The sequence below is a fragment of the Felis catus genome, chromosome A2 (genome assembly GCF_018350175.1).
Source record: "Felis catus isolate Fca126 chromosome A2, F.catus_Fca126_mat1.0, whole genome shotgun sequence".
NCBI lineage: Eukaryota > Metazoa > Chordata > Mammalia > Carnivora > Felidae > Felis > Felis catus.
Genome location: NC_058369.1, coordinates 19,240,296 through 19,262,010, shown reverse-complemented (window position 1 = coordinate 19,262,010; position 21,715 = coordinate 19,240,296). Strand labels below are relative to the sequence as shown.

At 58.3% G+C, this 21,715-nt stretch overlaps 3 protein-coding genes across 12 annotated transcripts; 1 reads left to right on the top strand and 2 right to left on the bottom strand.

The window, feature by feature from the left end:
* The first annotated feature begins 305 nt into the window (after positions 1-305).
* IFRD2 (interferon related developmental regulator 2) lies at positions 306-5,737 on the top strand. 2 transcript variants are annotated; one of them, XM_003982256.6, is made up of 12 exons: positions 311-615; positions 2,798-2,917; positions 3,002-3,086; positions 3,193-3,317; positions 3,402-3,559; positions 3,722-3,772; positions 3,859-4,037; positions 4,122-4,227; positions 4,551-4,688; positions 4,775-4,903; positions 4,983-5,078; positions 5,216-5,737. In XM_003982256.6, exons 1-12 carry the CDS (start codon positions 558-560, stop codon positions 5,294-5,296), a joined length of 1,326 nt encoding a protein of 441 aa, XP_003982305.1. In that variant the 5' UTR covers positions 311-557; the 3' UTR covers positions 5,297-5,737. The 2 variants fall into 2 exon arrangements, with proteins under 2 accessions (XP_006928857.3, XP_003982305.1); XM_006928795.5 differs by lacking the exon at positions 4,122-4,227 and having other exon boundaries at positions 306-615.
* Positions 5,370-9,533, bottom strand: LSMEM2 (leucine rich single-pass membrane protein 2). Of its 2 annotated transcripts, XM_019821981.2 has the most exons (5): positions 9,527-9,533; positions 9,279-9,369; positions 6,826-6,936; positions 6,551-6,733; positions 5,370-6,382 (listed from the first exon to the last, which is right to left on the bottom strand). In XM_019821981.2, exons 2-5 carry the CDS (start codon positions 9,298-9,300, stop codon positions 6,249-6,251), a joined length of 450 nt encoding a protein of 149 aa, XP_019677540.1. In that variant the 5' UTR covers positions 9,301-9,369; positions 9,527-9,533; the 3' UTR covers positions 5,370-6,248. The 2 variants fall into 2 exon arrangements, with proteins under 2 accessions (XP_019677540.1, XP_006928858.1); XM_006928796.5 differs by lacking the exon at positions 9,527-9,533 and having other exon boundaries at positions 6,826-6,939; positions 9,279-9,511.
* Positions 6,835-21,705, bottom strand: SEMA3B (semaphorin 3B). Of its 8 annotated transcripts, XR_006592879.1 has the most exons (19): positions 21,569-21,700; positions 17,416-17,602; positions 16,582-16,739; positions 16,399-16,461; positions 15,887-16,006; positions 15,714-15,807; positions 15,440-15,559; positions 14,417-14,562; positions 14,214-14,325; positions 14,028-14,097; positions 13,806-13,950; positions 13,264-13,483; positions 12,912-13,003; positions 12,791-12,832; positions 12,400-12,557; positions 12,238-12,293; positions 12,011-12,150; positions 11,490-11,655; positions 6,835-6,936 (listed from the first exon to the last, which is right to left on the bottom strand). XR_006592879.1 is itself a non-coding variant. In XM_006928797.5 (18 exons), the coding sequence occupies exons 2-18, from the start codon at positions 17,522-17,524 to the stop codon at positions 11,088-11,090; spliced, it is 2,247 nt and encodes a 748-aa protein (XP_006928859.3). In that variant the 5' UTR covers positions 17,525-17,602; positions 21,569-21,705; the 3' UTR covers positions 10,646-11,087. The 8 variants fall into 8 exon arrangements, 7 of the variants coding, with proteins under 7 accessions (XP_006928859.3, XP_044906406.1, XP_006928860.3 ...); XM_006928797.5 differs by lacking the exons at positions 6,835-6,936; positions 11,490-11,655 and adding an exon at positions 10,646-11,489 and having other exon boundaries at positions 21,569-21,705; XM_045050471.1 differs by lacking the exons at positions 6,835-6,936; positions 11,490-11,655; positions 21,569-21,700 and adding exons at positions 10,646-11,489; positions 19,481-20,445.
* Between the last annotated feature and the right edge of the window lie 10 nt (positions 21,706-21,715).

The following is a 21,715-nucleotide window of genomic DNA, read 5'->3' as shown; positions in this document are numbered from 1 at the left end:
CCAAGTTCCACTAAACCCCAAGCTCTTCCTGTCGCCGAGTGTCCATCCGCAAATGCCCAGAAACGCTGGCCCTGCCTGACGTAGTAGGCTGCTCCAAAGACGCAGCTTCAGTGTTAACAACTGTGCATGCATGCACGTGGGCGCGCGGGGGGCGGTGTACACAGGGCATTGTGGGTGCATAGTTCAGCTAGAGCGTCGTGGGTTTACGGGTCTCAGGAATAGACTACAATTCCCGAGGTGCTCTGCGCCTAGCCTGCTGGCGGTCATCTGGGCGCGCAGTCCCCTGGGACTAGTAGTTTCGGCCGCGCGCATGTGGTCCCGGAACCCAATGGCCAAGAACTCGCCTTCCCGGCCACCCGTTTAGCAGGGCGGGGCGCAGCGACTCGTTTGGCAGGGCGGGGCGCCTCGCGAAGATGGTGTCGCGTGCGGCATGTGGCTCCCGTCGTCTGCCCAATTCTCAGCTTAGCCCACCGGCCGGTGTCTCGCCGGTCTGGAGCCCCCGCCCGCCGGGCCCCTGACCCTGAGCCTTCTGCGCGCCCGCGCTCCTGATTCCCGGCATGCCCCGCGCCCGTAAGGGCAGCGCACCCCGCAAGGGTGGCCAGCGCCGCGGAGCCGGTAAGTGGGGAGCTACTGATGAACGGCGAGCGGGGGTCCTGCGTGGCTTGCCCGTCGGTGTTCCCGATGGCTCCCGAACGGAGACTCCTGCGTCGACCAACCTGGCGCTGCCTCCCGCAACTCTCCCGCGGCCAGCACGTGCCCCAGGAGGCAGCGGCCACGTGTGCGCCCAACTCAATTTGGGCGCTGCTTGCTGCTCAGGAACCCACGCTACCGGGCCTAAACTGGTCGGTGCCTCTCGGCCTCAGTTTCTCCATTGCGGATCCAGCCCAGTTACCTGCTATGATAGACAAGCTCGCCAGACAGCAGGAAGCCTGCCGCCTCGCTAATCCCTGCTCTTTTACTGGACTGGACTAGGAAGTTGGTGGGAGGGCTACTCTGACGGAGAGTACTGAGGTAGGGGGCGGACTGGCGGAGGGGTGGGGGGCGGTGGGGACGTTGCAGGATTCTGGCCTTGGTGGACCTGGCCCGAGAGGGTTAGGGAGTGCCCTTGAGCCTGCGGCAGTCCTGAGACTTATCAGCTTTGAACAGAAGTGTGTCTTGCTTCAGTAAACACATATGTTTACTCTGCAGGAATGGGGTGCCTGCTAGGCACAGCTTAGACCACCCTAATGGGACTTGGGTGTGGGGACATCTAAGAGGGTAGCAACATTACAGAAGGACTGGTGTTGGGGGACAAGTTCATTTAAATGGTGTCAGCCCCAGACTTAAGAACCAAGGAATCCTTGAGGGGCTTCTGGGTGAATCCTGAGGAGGTGAAGAAGAGAGCACTGTGCAGAGGAAATGATTTGTGCAAAGGCCTGGCATCTAGAGAGGGAACAAATGAGGGAGGCTAGGCTGCTTTGGCTGGTTAGGGTAGTAAGAGAGGTGGTGAGCAGAGGACTGCATGTGTGCTGCACTTTGTCCAGCAGGTACATGGCATATGTCGTTCTGAGAAGTAGGACCAGTCTGGTGACCAGAACCCATCTGGGACTCTGCTGCAGGAGCTGCCCTTGCCACAGTCAGCCCCTGGCCCTGGGCAGAACCCACACACAGGAACATTCCAGCTCTGCTGACCCTGACATTCTCCTGTGTTTACCTATTTTTAGGGACTCGTGTGGTCAGGGGTCACTCCACTCTCTGCATTTCCCGAGGTCAGGAGGAGCCTGTGTGTCCATCCACCGAGGGCTGAAGGCCTGGGATAGTCCAGGGGGAGCTCAGAAGACAGTATGCTTGAAGCCTGGGGGCACCCAGCCATATCCACTAGCAGCTGGGCTTCTGCCCCAAGGCAGATGGGTGGTTGTGGGCCCAAAGAAGAGCCTTAACTAGTTGTTTGTTCAGTCATTGTCTTCATTTGCTGTACTAGATGAGGTGTTTTAGCATGTCTGTTTTGCAGATGAAAAGATTAAGGCATTGGGGGTGCCTGGGTGGCTCACCCATTTAGGGTTAAGCCTCTGACTTTTTGTTTGGGTCATGATCTCATGGTTCAGGAGTTCAAGCCCCACCTCGGGCTCTGTGCTGACAGCTTGGAGCCTGGACCCTGCTTCAGATTCTGTGCTTCCCTGTCTCACTGCCCCTACCCTGCTCGCTCGCTCGCTCTCTCTCTCTCTCTCTCTCTCTCTCTCTCAACAATAAAGAAACATTAAAAAAAAAAAAAATTAAGGCGTTGAAGTCTAGGCACTTGACCTGGTTACACTCTTTTCACGATATGGAGCTGGAATTTGAACCCTGTGTCTGTCTGTATATGTTCTGTATATACAGATTCAATAATCGAAGCCCCTGACTTTTGCCCTGGCCATTTTTAGGCATAATCTGGGCTGGTGGCTGAGGTCCCCCAGGATTTGCCTAGATATGTCCCCACTCCAGGTGGGGACTGTGCAGCCCCTTCTGCCTCTACCAGGACCTCAGTCTCCTTCTTAAAGCAGGCTCTAGTCTCAGGGAGGCTGTACTCAGGAAGCCTGCCAGGTTTTCCTAGGCTGGGCCTGGGAATGTTCTCCAGTTGATAGACCTCACTCCCTTTCTCCTCTTTCGTGGCTCAGCGTCCCCTGCATCAGTCCCTGTGTGTACCACTTCAGCCTCCCATTTTCTCATCTCTGAGAGGGGGCAGGACTCTATTCTTGGGGGGTCATGAGGCCAGGTGAGGTACCCCCGGCCATCAGACATCAGTAAGGGCGGGCCAAGTGCTGTGTTCCACCCTCCCCAGGTGCCCGGAGCAGAACCCAAGCTGACTCAGGTTCCAGTGAGGATGAGGCAGTCAGTGAGGCCCGCAGCACCACCAGTGAATGCCCCAGCCTTCTTAGCACTGCAGCAGAGGACAGCCTTGGTGAGAGTGGGTGGGAGTTTGGCAGGGACTCTGGGGATTCCCTGGGGTAAAGCAAGACGCAGAGCTGACCAGCTGGCCTTGCAGGGGGGGATGCCGTGGATGAGCAGGGCCAGCAGGAAGACCTTGAGGAGAAGCTGAAGGAGTATGTGGACTGCCTCACAGACAAGAGGTACCTCTGACTGCCAGCCAACCCCTATACCCCTGTCCCTGCTCAGCCCATGCCAAGTATGACCCAGTAGGGCTGGTGCACAAGGTCCCCTTTCTTCATTCCTCAGTGCCAAGACCCGGCAGGGTGCTCTCGAGAGCCTTCGCCTGGCCCTGGCATCCCGCTTACTCCCTGACTTCTTGCTGGAGCGCCGCCTCACACTGGCTGATGCCTTGGAAAAGTGCCTCAAGAAAGGTTGGGCCCGGGGGCTCACGGGAGACCTGAATTGGCTGGGTGCTGACCCTTGCTGCATGGGCTGACTGGAAAGCCTTCCTACAGGGAAGGGGGAGGAACAGGCCCTAGCCGCTGCCGTGCTAGGCCTGCTCTGTGTGCAGCTGGGCCCTGGACCCAAGGGCGAGGAGCTATTTCACAGCCTACAGCCCCTCCTGGTCTCTGTGCTCAGTGATGGCACAGCTTGTCCTGCTGCTCGGCTTCACGTGAGTGTTCTCTGCTCTGTGACACCCTTCCCTCCCCTAATCCCTAAGGGGAGAGGTGGGTTCCACCTGCTTTCAGGCTCCTTTACTCTGAGGGTGAGCCCTGTGGCTGGGAACCCAGGCTCACTCTCTAACCACAGTGTGGCTTTGCCCTCCTTCCAACAGTGTGCTTCTGCTCTTGGTTTGGGGTGCTATGTGGCTGCTGCCGATGTCCAGGTAAGTGACCTTTGGGCATGGCTAATAGAGTACCTAGGCCCTGGCTCTGCCCCTGAGCCACTCCCGCTGCCTCCCTGTGTCCCTAGGACCTGGTCTCTTGCCTCAACTGCTTGGAAAGTGTTTTCAGCCGGTCCTGTGGAATGGGTGGCTCCACAGCCCCTGTGGTCCCTGCCAGCCTGCATGGCCTGCTCTGTGCTGCCCTGCAGGCCTGGGCATTGCTACTCACCGTCTGCCCTAGCACCCATATCAGCCACATCCTGGACAGGTAAGAGCAACTGCCTGCTGTGAGTGGAAGGGGAAAGGTGAGGCCCCCCCAACCCACACGTAGCTCAGCCTGCCCCTTCCTCAGGCAGCTGCCCCGGCTGCCCCAGCTCTTGTCCAGCGAAAGTGTGAACCTGCGAATCGCTGCCGGCGAGACCATCGCACTGCTCTTTGAGCTGGCCCGGGACCTTGAGGTGTGAGAGAGGGGTGAGGGGAAGGGAGGGGGCCTGCTGACTCCACCTGCCCATCCTCGGCTGAATGCAGGGGACACCACAGAAAAAGCAGGACAGCCTTAGGTCCTTATGGAGGGGAGGTAGCCCTAACACAGACTGAGATGCCGGGTGCCACGGTGGTGGCAGGGGTGTCTGGCCCAGGCAGGGACCAGGAGGGAATTCAAAGGGGAGAGGCAGAGAAGAAAACCACTTCTTCCGAGATAGGAAGGGTTTGCGCAACCCCAAGTTGAGAGCCAGCAGAGTGCGGGCTTCTGCTCACACGCCCTCTATTGCTCCCACCACAGGAAGATTTTATTTACGAGGACATGGAGGCCCTCTGCAATGCCCTGCGAACCCTGGCCACCGACAGCAACAAGTACCGTGCCAAGGCTGACCGCCGGCGTCAGCGCTCTACTTTCCGCGCTGTGCTGCACTTTGTTGAGGTGCGTGTGAGAACGTGTGCCCTAGTGAGAGTGCATCCCCAGGCACAGCCACCAAGCCCTGTTCTGCGGGTCCCTCTACTCTGCAGGGCGGTGAGTGTGAGGAAGAGTCGGTCCGCTTCGGGCTTGAGGTGCTCTATGTGGACAGCTGGGCTCGGCGCCGCATCTATGCTGCCTTCAAGGATGTGCTGGGATCGGGCATGCACCACCATCTCCAGGTGGGGAAGTAGACAGGGAGGGGACACCCAGCTTGGCTGTTTTGGACCAGCTTGAGCTCACTGCCCTGTTTGCCCCCAGAACAACGAGCTACTCCGTGATATCTTTGGCCTGGGTCCTGTCCTGGTGCTGGATGCCACTGCCCTGAAGGCCTGCAAGATTTCACGTTTTGAGAAGGTTTGCACCCTTGGGCACGTTTATCTTCCCTCCATTCCCACGGCCTGGAGGCCTGGAGCTCTGCAGGGGCTAGAGGAAAAGCCCTGGGCCTCCCCTTCCCTAGCTCACCATATCATCACTCTCTGCCCCCACTCCAGCACCTATACAACGCCGCTGCCTTCAAAGCCCGGACCAAGGCACGCAGCCGTGTGCGAGACAAGCGGGCAGACATCCTGTGAGGTGGGGCCAGCTGAAGAGGAGACTGTCCACACTCGTGCCTGTGTTTTTAACAGAAGACACTGCAACAACTGGTTGTTCCTGCCAGGAATTGTGGCTTTATTTTTTTAATGACAAAACCAAAAACAGACAGGGGTGGTGGCTGGAGGCCAGGGCACTTGGTATCCTGGCCCCTTGCCTCAGCACAGCCCTGTGCTTCTCTCTGCCCTGTCTCAGGCCAGGCCAGATGTGTGCTTGTCCCAGGGCTGTGGGGCAGGCAGGAGGAGGGATGTGCCTTTCTCTCCTTTCTCGGGCCCTGCTCCCCTGGGGTGACCTACTTCCTTGAGGGGAATGGCATCTGGACAAATGCCACCAAAACCGGTGGGGAGGCCAGGCTACCTGGAATGGATCTATATGCTGATTTTTAAAGACTATTAGAGGTAATTAAACTGAATGCTCAGCCATCTGTGGCCCTTAGCTCCTGGGTGTTTCTGCCTGCCCTGCCATTCACCACCACACTGGGTCTCCCCCATCTCCATCTCACCTTTGACCTCCAAGACCAGCTCCTCAGGTGGCCCTCCTCCCCATACTCAGCTCTGCCTGCTTGAGCACTGAGACTGGACCCCCGCTGGGAGGCCTGGCAAGGTTTGGGCAGCTGGGGGTGGGGGGCAGCTATTTCTAGACTCTGAACCTATCTGGAAGCCAGAGGCTGCTGACAGGCCACAGAAGGAGCCAGGAGGTTGGTATCCCTTCCTCTGACCTTGGGCCACCCAAAGCAGGACCTTGACACCAGAAAACTTGGCTAGGCCTGGCTTGAAGACAGGAGAGGCAGGTAGTTGTGGGGTCAGGTTAGACTCTTGTACAAAAACCTCACCGGGGAAGTAGGGTGGGACAATGGGTCAGGAGAAACCTGCCAATGGCGAGACTTTATTCCCCACCCACACACACACCCAAGCCCCAGGTCCAAGTGGTATCTCAGCTGGGTGCTTGGGCCTCACTGGAGTTGAGCCTCCGCAGCTGGCTGAGGCTGGCAAGCCGGAGTCTGAGCAGCGTCTCCTCCTGTGTGCGCAGTGTGTGCGCCAGCATGCGGAGGGATTCACTCTGCAGCACTGTGGACGGGCAGGCGGGAACGGGGGGGTATCAGACCACGTGCCACCCCACAACTCCCCACCTCACTGGCTCGGCCTCTGCAGCTGTTTCCAGCCACGCAGAAAAGCCTTGCAGTCCCAGTTACTCGCTCTCAGTTCCCACTGGCTTTCCGCGCCGTCCAACCATACCGCTCAGGTAGACAGCCAGGATGGCAAGTGCCAGGCAGGTGAACACCAGCAATGCGAGCAGCAGGAAGCCTCCCCTGCTGTGCACAGGGCTGCAGCCAGCCTGGGCACACAGCGACGGTGGCAAGATACCCAGCAGCTCGTCCCATGGCTGCACCTCCTCAGTCAGGTAGGGGCGCAGCGAACCTGCAGGGCAAATGGGGCACCGGGAGGGTAGGGGTTGTGCCTGCTCTCCTCCCCTCTCCCAGCATGTCAGTCCCCTGCCCTATGCCCCTCACCTCCACTGTGTAGGTCGCTGATGGACTCCACCTGGTGCAGGTGCACCTCCTGTATGTGGTTGGGGGCCAGTGGCGCCCTGCTCCTCGTGCTCGGTGTTAGTGCCAAGGTGTCTGCTGGGACAGTGCAGGGCTGGTTCAGCCAGCAGGTCACGCCTCCCTTTTAAGGTGGCTTCATGCGGCAGCCGTGGCTCAGAAAAGATGGGACAGGACAAAGGGACATTGGCTCCTAGTGCCCTAAAACCAGCTCAGGAACGACACTTGATTCGGAACCAGGATGACCCCAGAACTCTGTGGGCCTGTTAACACCTACAGTAGCAGGAGGTGCATTTGACCTGCTCACTTTTGTTTCCTTACAAGCACCTCAACGACTTTCAGGCATTCCTCTGCCTGTTCATTTCTAGAGAAGAGTTTGTCAGCTTTGAAGGACTAACCCCACAGTGCGTGAAATTCATTCCTGCCTCTTCTGCTATCACTTTTCCCTGCAGACCCTGTGGGTTGGCCATTGGGCCAGACCCAGTGCCTGGTACCTCCACATCTGCATCCTAGCTGGGTGGTGCTTGTGCTTTGTGGCCTTGGCTCTGCTTTAGCATATTCAGCCTGATCCTGCTGTACTTCTGTGAACCCTGTTTTCACTCAACACGTGACATGCCTTTGTTATGAAGCTGTTCTACATGCTTCTGAGGTCCCCTTTGAGGCTGCCTGGGCATTTAGGTTGTTTCCAGTTCCCTTTGGAAGTGAGTAACTCCCAGGAAGGATATGCATCATTGAGTATGAAGGTTTTTCCCAATTTCCTAATTGTTAATAAGGACGGATTCCCAGAAGCAAAATTATTGGCTTAAAGAGCAGGGACTTTTTCTTTAAGCCATTATTAAACTGTCCTCCAGAATGACTATCCACAGCTCCCAAAAGGGTACAACATTGCCACCATTAGGCATTTTCAATGAAAAATTTATATACACACGTGTACGCATGTTTGCCAGTTGGGAGATGAGAAAAGGCTTTTCTTGACCTATTTCGGTCTCTTTGCCTGGAGGGCCTGATGAATGCGTGTGGCTTCCTAGTTATCCATTCACAGCCTCTGCCCATTTAGTCACTGGGACCTCTGTACTTTTCTTGTGATCTTACTATTTTTGTACTCCTCAAAAGTATTTATTTTGTGATGTCTAAAAAAGTACTTTTTTTTATTATTATTTTTATTTTACTTCTTTGACTTTTTATTTATTTATTTTTTAATCTTGGCTCCTTAAACCTCCAGATACCCAGCTGGCTGCTAGGTAACAGTATGGGGCATTGATAGGGGCAAAGGTGATTGGACTATCACTTTCACAACAATAACTCAACCTTCATGATTTGCTTGAAACAGGCCCTTGAAATGCTCCAAAGTGAAACAAGATGCTGCCAGTCATTATGTTTGGGTGATAGGTCAGGGGTCATGTTAAATTCCTCCGCACTTGGCTCTGCTTTCCCAACACTTTTTTTTTTTTTTTAATGTTTATTTGTTTTGAGAGAGAGCAAGCTTGCCGGCTTGGGAGTTGGGGCGGGGCAAAGAGAGAATCCCAAGCAGCCTCCACTAGTGCTGTCAGTGCAGAGTCCAGTGTGGGGCTTGAACTCACGAATGGTGAGATTACGACCTGAGCCAAAATCAAGAGTTGGCCACTTAACCGACTGAACCACCCAGGTGCCCCTCCCTACACTTTATAAATTGAACTCAGATTCTGTTCATCACCAGGAAAATCGTGGTAAACATCATTGTTAGGGCCTCAAAAGGAGGCAAACATCCTCCACCACTAGTGGGGGCTGGGGCCCTCCCATCCAGTTGAAATGTTGAAAATGTGACAAGAGGGTTGACCAGCTAGACCTGCTGGAGCAGTGAAGCATCTGGTCATCCCTGCTGTGGCCCCTGTGAACCTCTGTACTTCTTGCGTACAGTGGGGTAGGTAGGTGATTGGACACCAAAGTCTTAACTAGCTGTCAGTCTGGCCAGGCCAAAGGATCCCAACTGGCTAACAGTTGGGTCCAGTTAGGCCCAAGTTGGAGGTGACCAGAGATCTATCCACTCCCAGTCCCTGGGCTGCATGCCCAAATGCTTCCTAGAACCACTGCCGGCCCCCAATCCCAGCTTCCTCCCTGAATGAAGAGCCGAACTGGCCTGGCGGGCCACCTACTCAGCCCATACCCACTTGGGCACAGCCTATAGCTGACTACCCCCAAGCGAGTAGCTCCCCCCAATCCCTCCCTGCTGTCCCTAGCAGGGGAAACAGGCAGGGCCTAAGGGGAGGTGGGGTTCCAGACATAGCCCTTTCTCCATGCACAGGGGGCAGGTTCCCTTAATCTATGGCATGGTGATTGATGACTAGTTAAGGAAGTGAGGTCAGTGGGACAGAGTGGGTTTGCTCTGTGGTTCACAGGGTCACAGGACTGGGGCCTTGCCCTCCCCCACAGTCATCTCCTACCTTCTTGGGTGTCCTCAGGCATGGTGGGCGGTGGGCAGCTGGGGGGCTGATAATAGCACTCAGTATCAGGACAGGATGGAAGCAGCAGCGGCTCCTCAGAGCCTGGGGAAGGCAGGCCACCTCCCAGCCTGGGCCTAAAATAGGCCTGAGCTCAGCCCACTGGGCTATATTTAGAGGGGGCAGCTCTCAGCCATGGGAAGTTGTGGAGTGACCCACATGGGCCAGCTAGCTGGTGATGGAGCCCAGACAAGAGCACACCTCCACTAATACAAATGCCCAGGGTCTTTCCTGGGGAACTCTACTACTCCCACACACGCACAGGCCTTGGTGTCTTTATCCAGACAAGCTGCCTCATGCTCACCTCCAGCAATGCCCCACACGGCAGCCAAGGTATGTAAGGGAGCCCTGTGCCTCTACCCACAAAGACCCCGACCCAAAGTTGGGTCATCTCTTCTCCAAGCACACGGACAAGAACCTACCCCTGTGTGACCTGCTGGCACCAGGGATTGGGGTGATGGACAGCTTGAGTGCATTGCAATGAGGGCTCTGAGAATCCCCAAAGAGGGCAGAGACACACCTATAAAGGTAGGCAGTCATGTTGGTCAGTGGGCAAACTTAGGCTGAAGATTGGTATTTCTGTTAATAAGCCTACAACCTTGGTTAACGGATTGCCTGCTCTCTGACCTCCATTTTCTCATTTGTAAAACAGAAAGGACAATTATGGTTCCTCCCTGGCGCAGGACACATAAAAATGGAATGCAGCTGCATGTCTGCAGTTTACCTCCTCCCTCCTCTCTCCATACAAGTCACACCATGTTGTGTGAGGAGGCATGGTACCACTCACCCCTGAAGGGAGGAAGTGGCCAGGCTGAGGGCCCACCCTTTGCTGTTGGACCCCTGTGACCTTTCTCCCCAACTGGGAGGAAGTAAGACAGTGAGAATCCTCCCCCTAAAACATCCCAAATCCATCACTCCACTGTATCACACTGGCCTCCTTGATGTTCCTCACACACAGCAACCTTGTTTCCACCTCAGGACCTTTGCACTAGCTGTTGCCTCCTGGAACACTCCACCCCTTAGATACTCCCATGACTGGCTCCTTGTTGTTTAGCTCAAATGTCACCCCCTCAGTGATGCTTTCTCACATTGTTTTCCATATCTCCAAATTTCATTTTCTTCATAGCACTCATCCAAGAAATCATATTCAGAACATACTGTGCAGGTCAGTAGGGCCCCAAAGGCCCCACAGAATCTCAGTCCCATGGAAACTGCCTTTAATCCTCATCACAGCATCCTTTTCAGAAACTGAGGCCCTAAGACTGCTAGGAAGTTGCCCAAGGCCGCACAGCAAGACCTAGTACCAGCGGTTGTCAGCTGGGGCCATTCCAGCTTCGGCTCATAATGTGTTTATTGCATTAGTACAGTCGGCCTGTCCCACTCCCGCCCCACCAGTTCAGCCTGTTCACAGCTTTCTGCTCATTCTCCAAGGAGGAGGTCTTTATCCCGGGGTGGGCACTCCGGGCACCTCCTCTGCCCAGGTCGTTGCTCTGGAGCCTTGCTTATCTCCCTCCTCCCGACCAGCCGGCCCCTGTGCCCCGCCTGGGCCGTCCCTCCCAGGGCTACATTCAAGGGTTATCCTCTGTTAATAAATAAGCCGGGGAGGCTGCCCCTCAGCCAGGGCCTGTAGGTCGGTGTCTCCATCAACCGGGGACCAATGTGCCAGGCTCCCTAGCTGTGCGTCCTCCACGGTCTGTCCTCCCCCTGTCCTGCCTGTAGCCTCCTTCCCTGTACCCGGCGTGGACTGCCGAATCACCAGTGCGCTGCGCTGCGCGGCCCCCGCTCAGCACGCGGCTCTGGGGCGTGCCTTCGCCGGTTTCGGCCCTTCCTCCGTGACTCGGGAGGCGGTGGGCGCGACTCAGGCTGCAGACGACACATTCGCAGGGAACTCGCGCCACCGCCGCCCGGCTCCACCAGCTGCAGGAAGTCCCGGTACCAGAGCCTGGGGCCTGGAGGGGCTACGGGCACAGCCTCCTCGGTCCGGGCCAGCCTTTCGGCCTGCGCAGCACTCAGCACGTGTAGCACGAGGCGACGCAGCGACTGCGAAAAGCCCTGCTCCACAGCTGCGCACAGGTACACGCCAGAATCCCCGCGCCTCAGTCCGCGCAGCAGCAGTCCCCCCGTAAGGCGCTCCGCCCGCTCCTCCATAGCTACCTGCAGGCGGGGCCAGTGGGAGGCAAAGGCATCGGTGTCAGGAACAAGGAAACCCGGCTCCCAGGTCGGGTCAGGAGAGGTAGAGGGTCAACGGTGGCCAAGCATGAGCAGGTAAGGGACTCTCGCAGGTGTACCTTTGAAGGTTGGGTGCACTGGGACCAGTGGTCTAAAAGCGGAAACACTTACGGGACCGGACGAAACCGGACGGAACTGGACTGGGGGGGGGGGGTTACCTGAACATGGGGGCGGGGCGGGGGCCTCAGTGGGCGGGGCGAGGGCGGGGCTCCTCTCGGATGGGGGAAGGGGGTGTCAGGAGTCTAGTTAGATGGAATGGGTCCTCACCAGAATGTGGAGTTCAGGTAAGGGACCAAACTGGACGTAAGGGGTCTAGCTGGACGGAGTCTCACTGGGCGGGGTCGGACCTAGTCTGGAAGTGGGAACCACACTGGCTAGGGCGGGGCTCTCCTGGATGTAGGGGGCGGGACAAGGGCTTGTTTGGGAAGGGAGGGCGTGAGGCTCACCTGGGTGTGGGTCGCCTCCCCTGCGCGCTGGAAGGTCCATTCCACGCGCGCCTGCAGCGAGCGGGGCTCACACTCCAGGAAGGCGCTTCCGCCCTCCACACCGAACACCTTCCGCTCCAGCAGTGCGGGATGAGAGGAGTCTGGGGAGGGCAAAGGAATGTCAGATTCAGGTAGGGCAGGGTGGGGCGTCTTCAAAGGCCCAGAAGTGGGGCAGCTGGGGCACTCACCGCCGGAGCACAGCGTGCTGGGGTCGCCATTCCTCACGTCTTGCCGCCGGAACCGCCTGCAGGGTGGGGGTTGCATTGGTACATTAGAGCCTCCGTGAGTCCTTCTTCATTTAGCCAGGTGCTGCAAATGATTCCAGGTGGCCCGCCCCCAACCCTGCCCACCTTTTAGCGCTGGGCTGAAAGCGCGTGCACGCGGCCCCGTCCCAGGCGCAGTAAGGGTCTCGCGCAAGGCAGCATTCCGCACAGGCGCGGCCGTGGGCAGCACAGAGGTGCAACGGGATCTGGGCGACCGCGCTCCGCGAAGCTATGTACAGCTGGTGCTAGGGGGCACGAGGGGCTCCGGGCTGACCGAAGGCAGCCCTGTGCCCGCCTCCCATTGGTCAGGGATCCCTCACCCCACTTGACACTGATCAGGGTCTCAGGTCACGCAGTCTAGCAAAGGCAGAACCTATACTCAAACCCAGTGCTTCAAACTACCAAGGGAGGCGTGGGGGTAGGGGTGCCCGGGGAACACACTGGGTCCCCTCTGCTCCCAAGCCTTTTGGTCACTTACCCTCTTGGAAGAGATTTGCATGCTGGTGATAGCAGATGAATCCTGAGAGGAGGAGGAGCGAGCGCTGGGATCAGAGATCAATGGGGTAGGGTTCCTCTAGGAGAAGGGGGCTAGGCCTCACCTCAAAAACGTGCAGCTCCTCCAAGAGCAGCCCCTCCCCGTTAGGCTGGCTGCCCTTGGGGACGGAGATCACCTTCAGCACTGTGCCAGCGTCTGCAGGGATGAGGAATGAGTGATTCCTTGTGTTTCCTGGCAGCTAGGGCTGGGGATCTCCTCACTTCTGAGGCCTTTACCCTTAGCATGGTTGGATAGGTGAAGAATGTGGGTTGGAACAATCAGACCAGCATCCAGAAGGAGATGAGAGCACCACCCAGGCAAAGATGTGAAGATGGGACTGGGCAGGGGCAGCTTCTGCTGACAGGTGGAAGAGAGTCTGGACAGAGTTTTATGGGTAGTCATGGCAGGACACTGACCTGTGCCAATGAAGAGGACGTCGTAGTGTCCGTCAGCAGCTGCTACACGGTCTGCAGTGATCTGGGTGAAGGTGTACCCGGCATCCACTTGTATGAAGAGAGGGCGACCACCCATGGGCAGGACCGAATTGTACATGAGGGGGTGGTTCCGGGCAAATTGAATGACGTCATCAGGAAAGTCCTTGGTAGAACTGAAGGTGCCAAAGGTCTTGCTGGGACACTGGGCAGGTGGGGAGGAGGCACGACAGGGATGTGGGTACGAGGACCTGGTGGGTCCACAAGAGACCTCCAGGTACCCGAGTATAGGGGAGTGCTAATGGACAGAGGTCTGCCCTGAGAATCTGAAGAGAGAAGACCCAGCCTTGCCCTTGGGACTCTTAGGGGGAAATATGCTCTTCCTCTGAGGAGCCCTGTCTGACGAAGGTGATGTTTTCCCACCCATAACGTAAGGAAAAAAACACATTCACCAAGAAGATCCCAGGCCAAGTTTTCCACCCCTGAGACTTTAAGTGGGTTGTGGTGGGACTCCTGGGGCTACGCACCATGCCAGGCCGGGGGTAGGGGACACGGCCCTGGTAGGACACCCACTGGTGCATGGGCCCTTCCTTGTGTGCAAAGGGCCCCAGGAAGGCCCGGCGCACGTCGTTCATGCTGTACACACACACTGCAGAGCCCTGGAAGATGGTGCTGCAGGCGAAGACATGAGCAGACTGAGGGGTCCAGCAGAGCCCGTTGGGCCCTGCCCTCTACCTCCTGCCCCTCACCTCGATGTGGAGAAGACAGCGTAGAGCAGTGGGCTCCAGCGGTCCCTCAAGGACAGCAGGAACATGTCCTCTGTGGGGAAGAAGCCTAGTTGGGGGAGGGCACACAGCCCTCTGGGCAGCCCGGCTCCTGGGTCTGGCCCCCTGCACTCCCTCTCTCCAACCCCATCCTCTGCTCCTGGCACTCACGGAGGTGGTCGAAGTGTGTGTCACCCTCGACACCTGGCACTGAGCACACCAGACGCGCCTTCAGGAACGTGGTCCACTTGTTGACAAGGCTTCGCTGGCCTCCCACGTCATTCTGCAGGGTCAATCAGCAGGGATGAGGGGGAGGCCGAGACAGGCAAAAGGGCAGGGATGTAGTCATCGGATGTGGCCCAAGGACTCCTCACCCGACAGATCTGGCCAACCCGGGACACAGTCTGGCGTCCCAGTGATGGCGAAGCCTCCACTGCCGACTCACGGAAGAAGAAGTAGATCTTGTCATCATCAGGATTCTCGCTCTCTGGGATCCAAAAGACCTTGACGAACTTGGGCTCTAGCAGCAGGAGGAGTGGGGTCAGAAAGGTCCTGGCCCTGCCACTCATGAGACCCACATGCTCCCTTTCCTTTCTCTGGTGCCCCCAGAAGCCCATGGGGCAGCATCTGACCACCCGGTCTCCAGGTAGGATGGCACTCTAAGGGGACAACATCCAGAGGATCAGGGCCTGTGAGTCAAGAAGTAACCACAAGAGGGCAGCAGAGACCAAGACTACCTAGACACACAGGCCTCTCCCCTCGGCCCCTGACAGTTCCCCAGGCCCTTGGTCCAGAAAGGAGGGAGATGGGATATTGGGGTTTTACCTTCACTCATGAATCTTCCTCTTGAGCAGGAAGCAGATTCCCCCTGTTACTGCTGTGAATACTCTGCTGGGTCCCCTCACTCTTAGAACAAATGACCCTGACCTCTGACAATGCAGACCCCTTATCCTTTCTCTTTTCATGAGTCTGTTCCTTGGCTTGTTCCTGCCCCAGAGCCTTTGCACTAGCTGTTCTCTTTACCTGGAATGCTCTTCCCTCAATCCTGCTGTGCTTTGGGAATTAGCTCTCCCCTGTCCTCAGCAGAGTGGCTTCCTGTCTCCAGTTCTCTTACCACCTGGTCTCCTTTTCCCTTTCTGTCTGTTCACTCACTGGTCTCGTTGCCATTGGAACCATCTTATTATGTACCTGTTCTGAGGTCTGTGACTTCAACGAGGGCATGGGCCACACAGGTCTTGTCTGCCCTGCAGCCCCAGGCCCTAGCACAGGGCTTGATGCATGGTGGGTACTTGGCGAGACCTGGCTGCGCCCACTGCTCACTTCCTTTATGGGTCTTACTAGGCACCCACCCTGTTGGGGATGAGAGCCCCCTCCCAATAGCTCCACCAGCCTTTCACCGTTGAGCCAGCGAGAATCGTGTGGTTCTGTTCGCAGGCTTGGACGCTGGCCCAGGCTGCGGAAGATGGTGAAGTCCCGGCCCATGAGGTCTGCGGCCACCCCTGAGTACAGTTCTTTCCCTGCAGATAGGGCAAGGGCTGCTTAGCCAATCTGAAGGCTCTCTGTGGGGAGAGAGAGCCCAAGAGCTCTTAAGGAGTCAGTGATGCCCTGGGGGCTCTCAGGGGCTCTCAGGAGGGTCTAGAGTCTCTGCAGGGCCCTAGCCATTGGACTCACCCACCAGCACGGAGGCAGCCCGATGCCTGGGGTCATAAGGACTCTTGCCCTTGCCGTCCTCCAGCCTTCGAAGGTCTAGCCGGAGCGTGGGCTCCTGGGAGGCAGGGGGCAGTTGTTACTTCCAGGCCCTTCTTTACCTCCCAACCTCCCTCTCTGCCTAGATCTGGCCTTACCTCCAGCCGGTGGCCCACCTCCACAAATGCACAGGTTGGGTGGAAGGCCCCTGTGCCACAGGCCAGCAAGTGGGTGCGGTTGTAGGCATGCAGCAACTTCACGAAGTTCATGCACTCGGTCTAGTGGGCGGGCAGGGGCAGGGACGATGAGGCCTCCCCCAGGGAGGCAGCATTAAGGGGTCCCAGCTCGCCAGTGGTACCTCACCCCTTCCTCTCTTCTGCATCAGTCCAGGCAAGTAGCAACATGGGCTTCAGGGGCCCGGACACCCTTGGTGACCAGCTCAGCCCACCTCTCACACAAGGGGTGCATGGAGAAGCATAGGCCTGTACAGCCCCCTACGACTCAGACGCCCCCAAGAAGAATCACATGAGCCTCCACCCTGACTCACTACCTCCAAACTTCAGCCACCTCGACCCCCTGCCCCCATCCCAGACAGAAGAGGCAGGCTTCTGCTGTCTGTGGAGCAAGGGGCCGGGCCTCCCCACTCCCGCCCCGGGCGGCCGGCACTCACACCAATGTCCTTCCCTGCCCAGTTGCACTCCTCTCGCCATTCCACAGGGGCCGGCCAGGCCAGCTGCGAGGGGGTCAGGGAAGGGGGACACAGGTCAAGGGCCTTTGCCTGGTCTCTGTGAAGAGGGTGTCTGCTCAGGGGCCCACCCCCCTGGGGAGCACAGAGGCTGGGGGTCCCTGGCACCTTCTTGGCCCGCTTGCTGATGTCGTCCAGGCTGAGGGAGGCCACGCGGTTCTCGGCACCCACAAACAGGCGTCCTCTCTCCTCGTCCACCAGCAGAGCTTCATAGCAGCAGGTCCTCTCCAGCCTGAAGGTCCGGAGACCGTGCTGGTCCTGGAGCTCTGCAGGGTAGTGTTTGCCAGCCATGCTGGGAGCTTTCCCCAGACCCTACCTATCGTCTCTCTCACAGGTGATGGTTGTATATGTGACCTGGCCCACACATGTGAGTTTACCCATGTGTGAGTTTACATTCGTGAAGACAGATCTACCCATGTGAAAAGCTTCCAGAGTGGGCAATGCAGCACCGTCCCCCCCCCCCCCCACCCCAAGGGAAAAGCAGGTTGAACTCCTCAGGCGTGCCTAGACAAGCAGTGTCTGCAGGCGGGCACACTGGGAGGCCGGGTGTTGGGGGAGGCTGCGTATGTAGGGAAAGCCAGGACCCCCACCCCAAAGTCAGGCTGAGGATTCTCTGCCACCCTGCTACTAGCCTAAGCTCAGTGCGATGCCTGGTGACCACCCTTCTGTGTCAGGGGTGTGGGGGTGGTGGATGGGACACAGGCAGGATCTGTTGCCACGGGAAAAGAAGGGGGGTCTTCCTGGGAAAGTCAGAGGAGAATGTGTGCAGAAAGGCTGGGGGCTGAGGCCAGGACAGGGTTAACTGGAGATGGCCTGAAAGTGCCCCCACTCAAATCTGGGCCAGTGGCACAGGGCAGCAGCAAACTTAGTGCCCCCTACTCACACTGGGTCTCTCTCCTGCTCACCCTGAGCCAAGACCTCTGGCCTGCCAGGTGCACCTACCTTGGAAGGAGAGCCGAAGGCGGGGAGGGCTGGGGGCAGCACCCCCCAGCACTGCTGCCCAGAGCAGGGCCAGGCCTGGGATCATGGCGGCGGCCGCAGCCTGCCCCATCCGGGCAGCGCAGGGTGCTCAGGGTTCAGCAGGCGTGTGTGGAGGAGCCTTGAGCCGCCCTGGACTCTGCCCCAGGATCTGGAAGAGAAGGAGCTGCAGCAAGGACGAGGGCGGGCTGGAGGCTAGGGGGGAGTCCCCAGGGATCAGATTACAGCCCCTAGGGAAAAGAGGCTGGGGGGTCGCATTCCACTTCCGAGCTCTCCCTTCCCTCCAAGTGTGCCCTGCCTGGCCACAATCACAGACACACCCACGCTGGGCACACCCTTGGGGTCACCCCCACGTGGGCAGGCGCCCGCCCCACCACGTCACCCTCCTAACCCCCCCCCCCATAGACACACAGGCATTAATTCACAAACTCTGTGTGCCTACTTCATGCCAGCCTGGGACATTGGGGGACACAGACAAAGTCCCCATGCAGGAGGGGGCAGAGTGCCAACAAGGACTCAGATCAGTGCAGTCATTTCAGAGGGCGCCAAGTGTAATGAGCAAAACAAACCAGTCATGGGAGTGAGAGCAGCGACAGGAGGGGTGAGGCCTCTGGAGGTGGCTGTGCACCCACAGGCCTACAGAGGAACTGAGGCACCCTTGGGGCTGGAGCCAATGGTGTGGGCGCCTGTGAGTGTGACTGTTTCTGAGGGTCCCTTTGTGTTATCTGTATCGCGTGCGCGTGTGTCATGTGTATGCAGGCAGATGTGTACGTGTCTGTGACAGTGTGTGGCATGAGAGTTGTATTATACATGTAGATATATGGCACATGTGTGCACTTTACACACGTGTATATGTGTGTCACAGATGCGTGCATGTGCGAATGTGTGTGCAGACACACAGACAAGTGTATGTGTGTTTCTCTGGACATGCAGGTGAGCAAATACAACTGCAGAGACAATCACAGCCCTCAACTCGGAAACATGCCTGAAACCCATTCCTCTGAGGAAAAAGTGCTGCCCAGGAGCCCCAGCGCCTGCACCGCTGGGGCTGGACAGAAGCCTCCGCTGCTGACTTGGAGATGGCTGCAGCCCCAGCTTCGTGCTTGACCTCTCTCTCCCCACACGAGGGTGGAAGGAGCTGGTTACACAGAAATTCTGTGAGCTCAGACTTCAGACCCAAGAGGAATCAAGTCGGGGGAGAGCCAAGGGCCTCAGGCAGCCTCTCACCCCTGCTTCGGGTGAGCTGCCCTTCTCTCTCTGAGCTTCCGCTGCCTCTGTACCTCTCCCTCCCCTGCCTTCGCCCTCAGGTTTCACCGTCTTTGAGCCCCTCCACCTTTGAGCCAGAGCCCTTCCCTGGACCCCTTACAAGGGGCCAGCCTCTAGCTGCAATGCCCAATCATCCTCCCCAGAGCTGGCCCGGCAGGTGCCGGGCGCAGGAGCCCTGGTGTGGGGCAGGGTCCTGGGGTGCACAACTGCCGAGGGGCATTCCACATCGCTCCCCCCAAACCCCTGCCCAGTCCCGCAGCCCCCGAACCCCTCCCGTGCCAGGACCCCCACCTCCCGCCTTCCCTCCACTGACACTTGCCATCGCCTCTTCCGAGCCCAAGCCCGTGAGGTCTGCGATGCCACAGAACACCGGGCTGCCCTCCCTGGAGAAGGGAAGAAGCCGCGGGGCCGCAGGGCACCCTCTGACGGCTCCTTTAAGGAGCAACCCCCGCCTCCACCAAGCCAGCCGCCGCCCTACACGCGCCGTCAAGTTTATGGGGCGGATCGGGTGACCGGGCAGGCAGCCGGGCCAGCCAGAGTTGGTGGCCAGACCAGAGTGGAGTGGGCACAAGGGAGGAGTGGGGAGGAGCGACCCCTCCCCTGTAGGGCCTCAGGGCAATAGGGTGCACCCAAGAGCCATCCGGAAGTGGGGCAGCCAGTCCAGGCAAAGGAGGAAGAAGCAATAGGGCCCCCTCCCCAGCCCCAGAAGGCTCTGTGAAGCAGGCAGAGGGAACAGCAGGTCCAGGAGACTAGAGTTCCTCACCTGTCCCTACACAGCTGGGGAGGTGGAGGTGGGTAATGAGGGGCTCAGTTCCCAGGAGCCAGCTGGCATGGGAGGGTCGCACGTCCGGGGATGGAGTTCTCAACTAGGGGTCCGATGGGCCCCCAGCCCAGCCCCAGCCCTTGCCCTTCCTCACCACTAGAGCCACTTAGTGCTTCTGCCACCTGGCTGGCAGAGGCTGTGAGGACAGCAGTTGGGGCAGGAAAGGAGGGGCCCGAGAGGGCCAGGCGGGGCAGTCAGAGGCCGCAGAGGCCCTCAAGTTTCACTTCTGCACTGTGGGGTGTAGGCCCATCCAGAGACCCCTCCTGATGGGTGGTTCTGCCTCTCTGCAGGGGGGTGAGGAGCATTCTGTGTGACCTCTGTGATTCAGGACACGGCTCTGAAACCTCGGTGGCTCAGTTGGGAAGAGTCTGGGATCTTAGCCTGAAACTGTCCCTGGTGGACAACCCTGTTTGTACTGCCGGGGGTCTGTCTGCTTTGGAAGGGCTGAATGTTGACAATGGCTGAATGGGGCCCTTGGGTCCACCTGGGTGAACGTGACAGGGCTTGAGGATGGGCTTTCACCCCTCAATCCCCATAAAAGGCACCTTCCCACAACCTCCCCAAGGCTGCTCAGCAGCTCTGCAGTTGATCAGTGAGGGAGGCTGTGTGAGCTTCAAGTTCTGTGGCCCGTTCCCTGCCAGCTTCCCTGGAGTAGCGGTGTCTGTGTCTGTCTGTGTCTGTGCCCAGCCAGGGTGGGGCTGTGCCCTTCTTTCCTGAGCCTCGAGACCTAGTTTTCCTGAATTGGCCTGGCCGGCTGGCAGAGGAAGAGTGCGGGTCAGGGGCCTTCGGGAGGGGAGTGGAAGGATGCACCCCAGCCTGAGCTCTTGGGCTTCTGGGAAGCAGCCTCTTTCTCCTCCCGGCTTCTGCCTTGGACCTGGGCAGCCTCCCCTGGCCCCATGCAAGCAAACAAAATTCTTTGGCTGTTTACAATTTTCCACCCTACCAGCCAAGATCAGCAAGTGCCTTTGAGGTCCCCACCCACCCCTACTGTGCCCCCTACCTGCCCCCAGTGCTTTTAGTTCTTCAGGCTCAGGGTCGTGGTCTCAGTTTCATTCCCTCCCAGCCCCGTGTCCATACTGAAAAGTAGAACCAGGACCCCCACCATCTTTCCAACATTTTGGGGCTGTCCCCGCCCACCTGAGCCCTCTGCATTGATTTCCTTGCTTCTTGGAGCAGGAAGGGAGATCTGCAGGGGTGGGAGCTCAACTTGTCCCTGTCCCCACAAAGTCTCCTTTCTGCTCCTCAGCCGCAGGTCCAAATGTATGCCAGACCCTGGACAGACACCTCGTGAAGGCAGCACTCTTGGAGCAGGGTCATTGTCTGTGAGCTACTCTGGACTCTGGGAGTCTCTAAGGATTCTGGAATCAGTCAGCCTGGGCCCAAGTCTTGACAGAATGGAACAAACTAAGAAGGTAGCTGTATGGCTACCTGCACCACTGCCCAAGGGCCACCTCAGCCTCCTGACCTCTACCCTTTGCCAGGGTACCCATGGGCAAAGGCCTGCCTGGATTCTTGCCCTGATGCTGCCTGTTAGTGGCACAGCCCACCAAGGCCTTGGTTTTTCTTTCTGGAAATAACTGGATGGTCCTGCCCATCCTACCACCTGCCTCCTCACCCCCCCATCACTAGCTGGAAACTGTGCCCTGCCTGGACTCTGGGTGGTGCGGCTAGGGTAGGATATTCATCTGAGGAAGGCTGGAGACAACGCTCCCAGTGCCCAGCCTGGGCTGGGTCAGGCCTTGGCTTCCCACTCACACCTGTTTTAGCCATTAAGGCTGGTGGCTCCAGCGTCACAACCTTCCCCAGTTCCGGCCACGTGGGTATCAGGACACGCTACCCTGAGGACTTAGGCATTGGGTCGGGGTGAGATAGGGGGTAGGAATGGGCCCGGGGAAGCCTGACTGAGAGGCCTGCCTTCCCTGACAATCTACTACCCACCCGGGAGGAGATTTCCTGGGAGAAGGTGTTGGGGCCCTTCCCCCACCCGCCCCCAGCCTAGTATCCATGCTCCCAGGTACCCTGGCCCACCTTTTTGGAAAGATCAGTTCTTCCCCTCCTTGCCTGTTCCCCTTCCCTTCTGAGGGCCATGTCAGTGCTGAGGTGGAGGGGCCGAGGGAGGGGCTGCCAGGAACCCTGGGCCTCTGGTTGTGGCCCTGCCCCCACCCGCTCCGCCCC

Bases quoted from the DNA above. Each gene is read 5' to 3' on its own strand.
- IFRD2 (XM_003982256.6), top strand. From the start codon at position 558: ATGCCCCGCGCCCGTAAGGGCAGCGCACCCCGCAAGGGTGGCCAGCGC. The intron at 3,087-3,192 runs GTACCTCTGACT...TTCATTCCTCAG, and splicing joins GACTGCCTCACAGACAAGAG to TGCCAAGACCCGGCAGGGTG. The intron at 3,318-3,401 runs GTTGGGCCCGGG...GCCTTCCTACAG, and splicing joins GGAAAAGTGCCTCAAGAAAG to GGAAGGGGGAGGAACAGGCC.
- LSMEM2 (XM_006928796.5), bottom strand. From the start codon at position 9,300: ATGCCTGAGGACACCCAAGAAG. The intron at 6,940-9,278 runs GTAGGAGATGAC...GCACTGTCCCAG, and splicing joins GCCTGAGGACACCCAAGAAG to CAGACACCTTGGCACTAACA. The intron at 6,383-6,550 runs GTATGGTTGGAC...GCCCGTCCACAG, and splicing joins CCTGGCTGTCTACCTGAGCG to TGCTGCAGAGTGAATCCCTC.
- SEMA3B (XM_006928797.5), bottom strand. From the start codon at position 17,524: ATGGGGCAGGCTGCGGCCGCCGCCATGATCCCAGGCCTGGCCCTGCTC. The intron at 16,740-17,415 runs GTAGGTGCACCT...ACTACCCTGCAG, and splicing joins CCTTCGGCTCTCCTTCCAAG to AGCTCCAGGACCAGCACGGT. The intron at 14,098-14,213 runs GTGAGTGCCAGG...TCTTCCCCACAG, and splicing joins CACACACTTCGACCACCTCC to AGGACATGTTCCTGCTGTCC.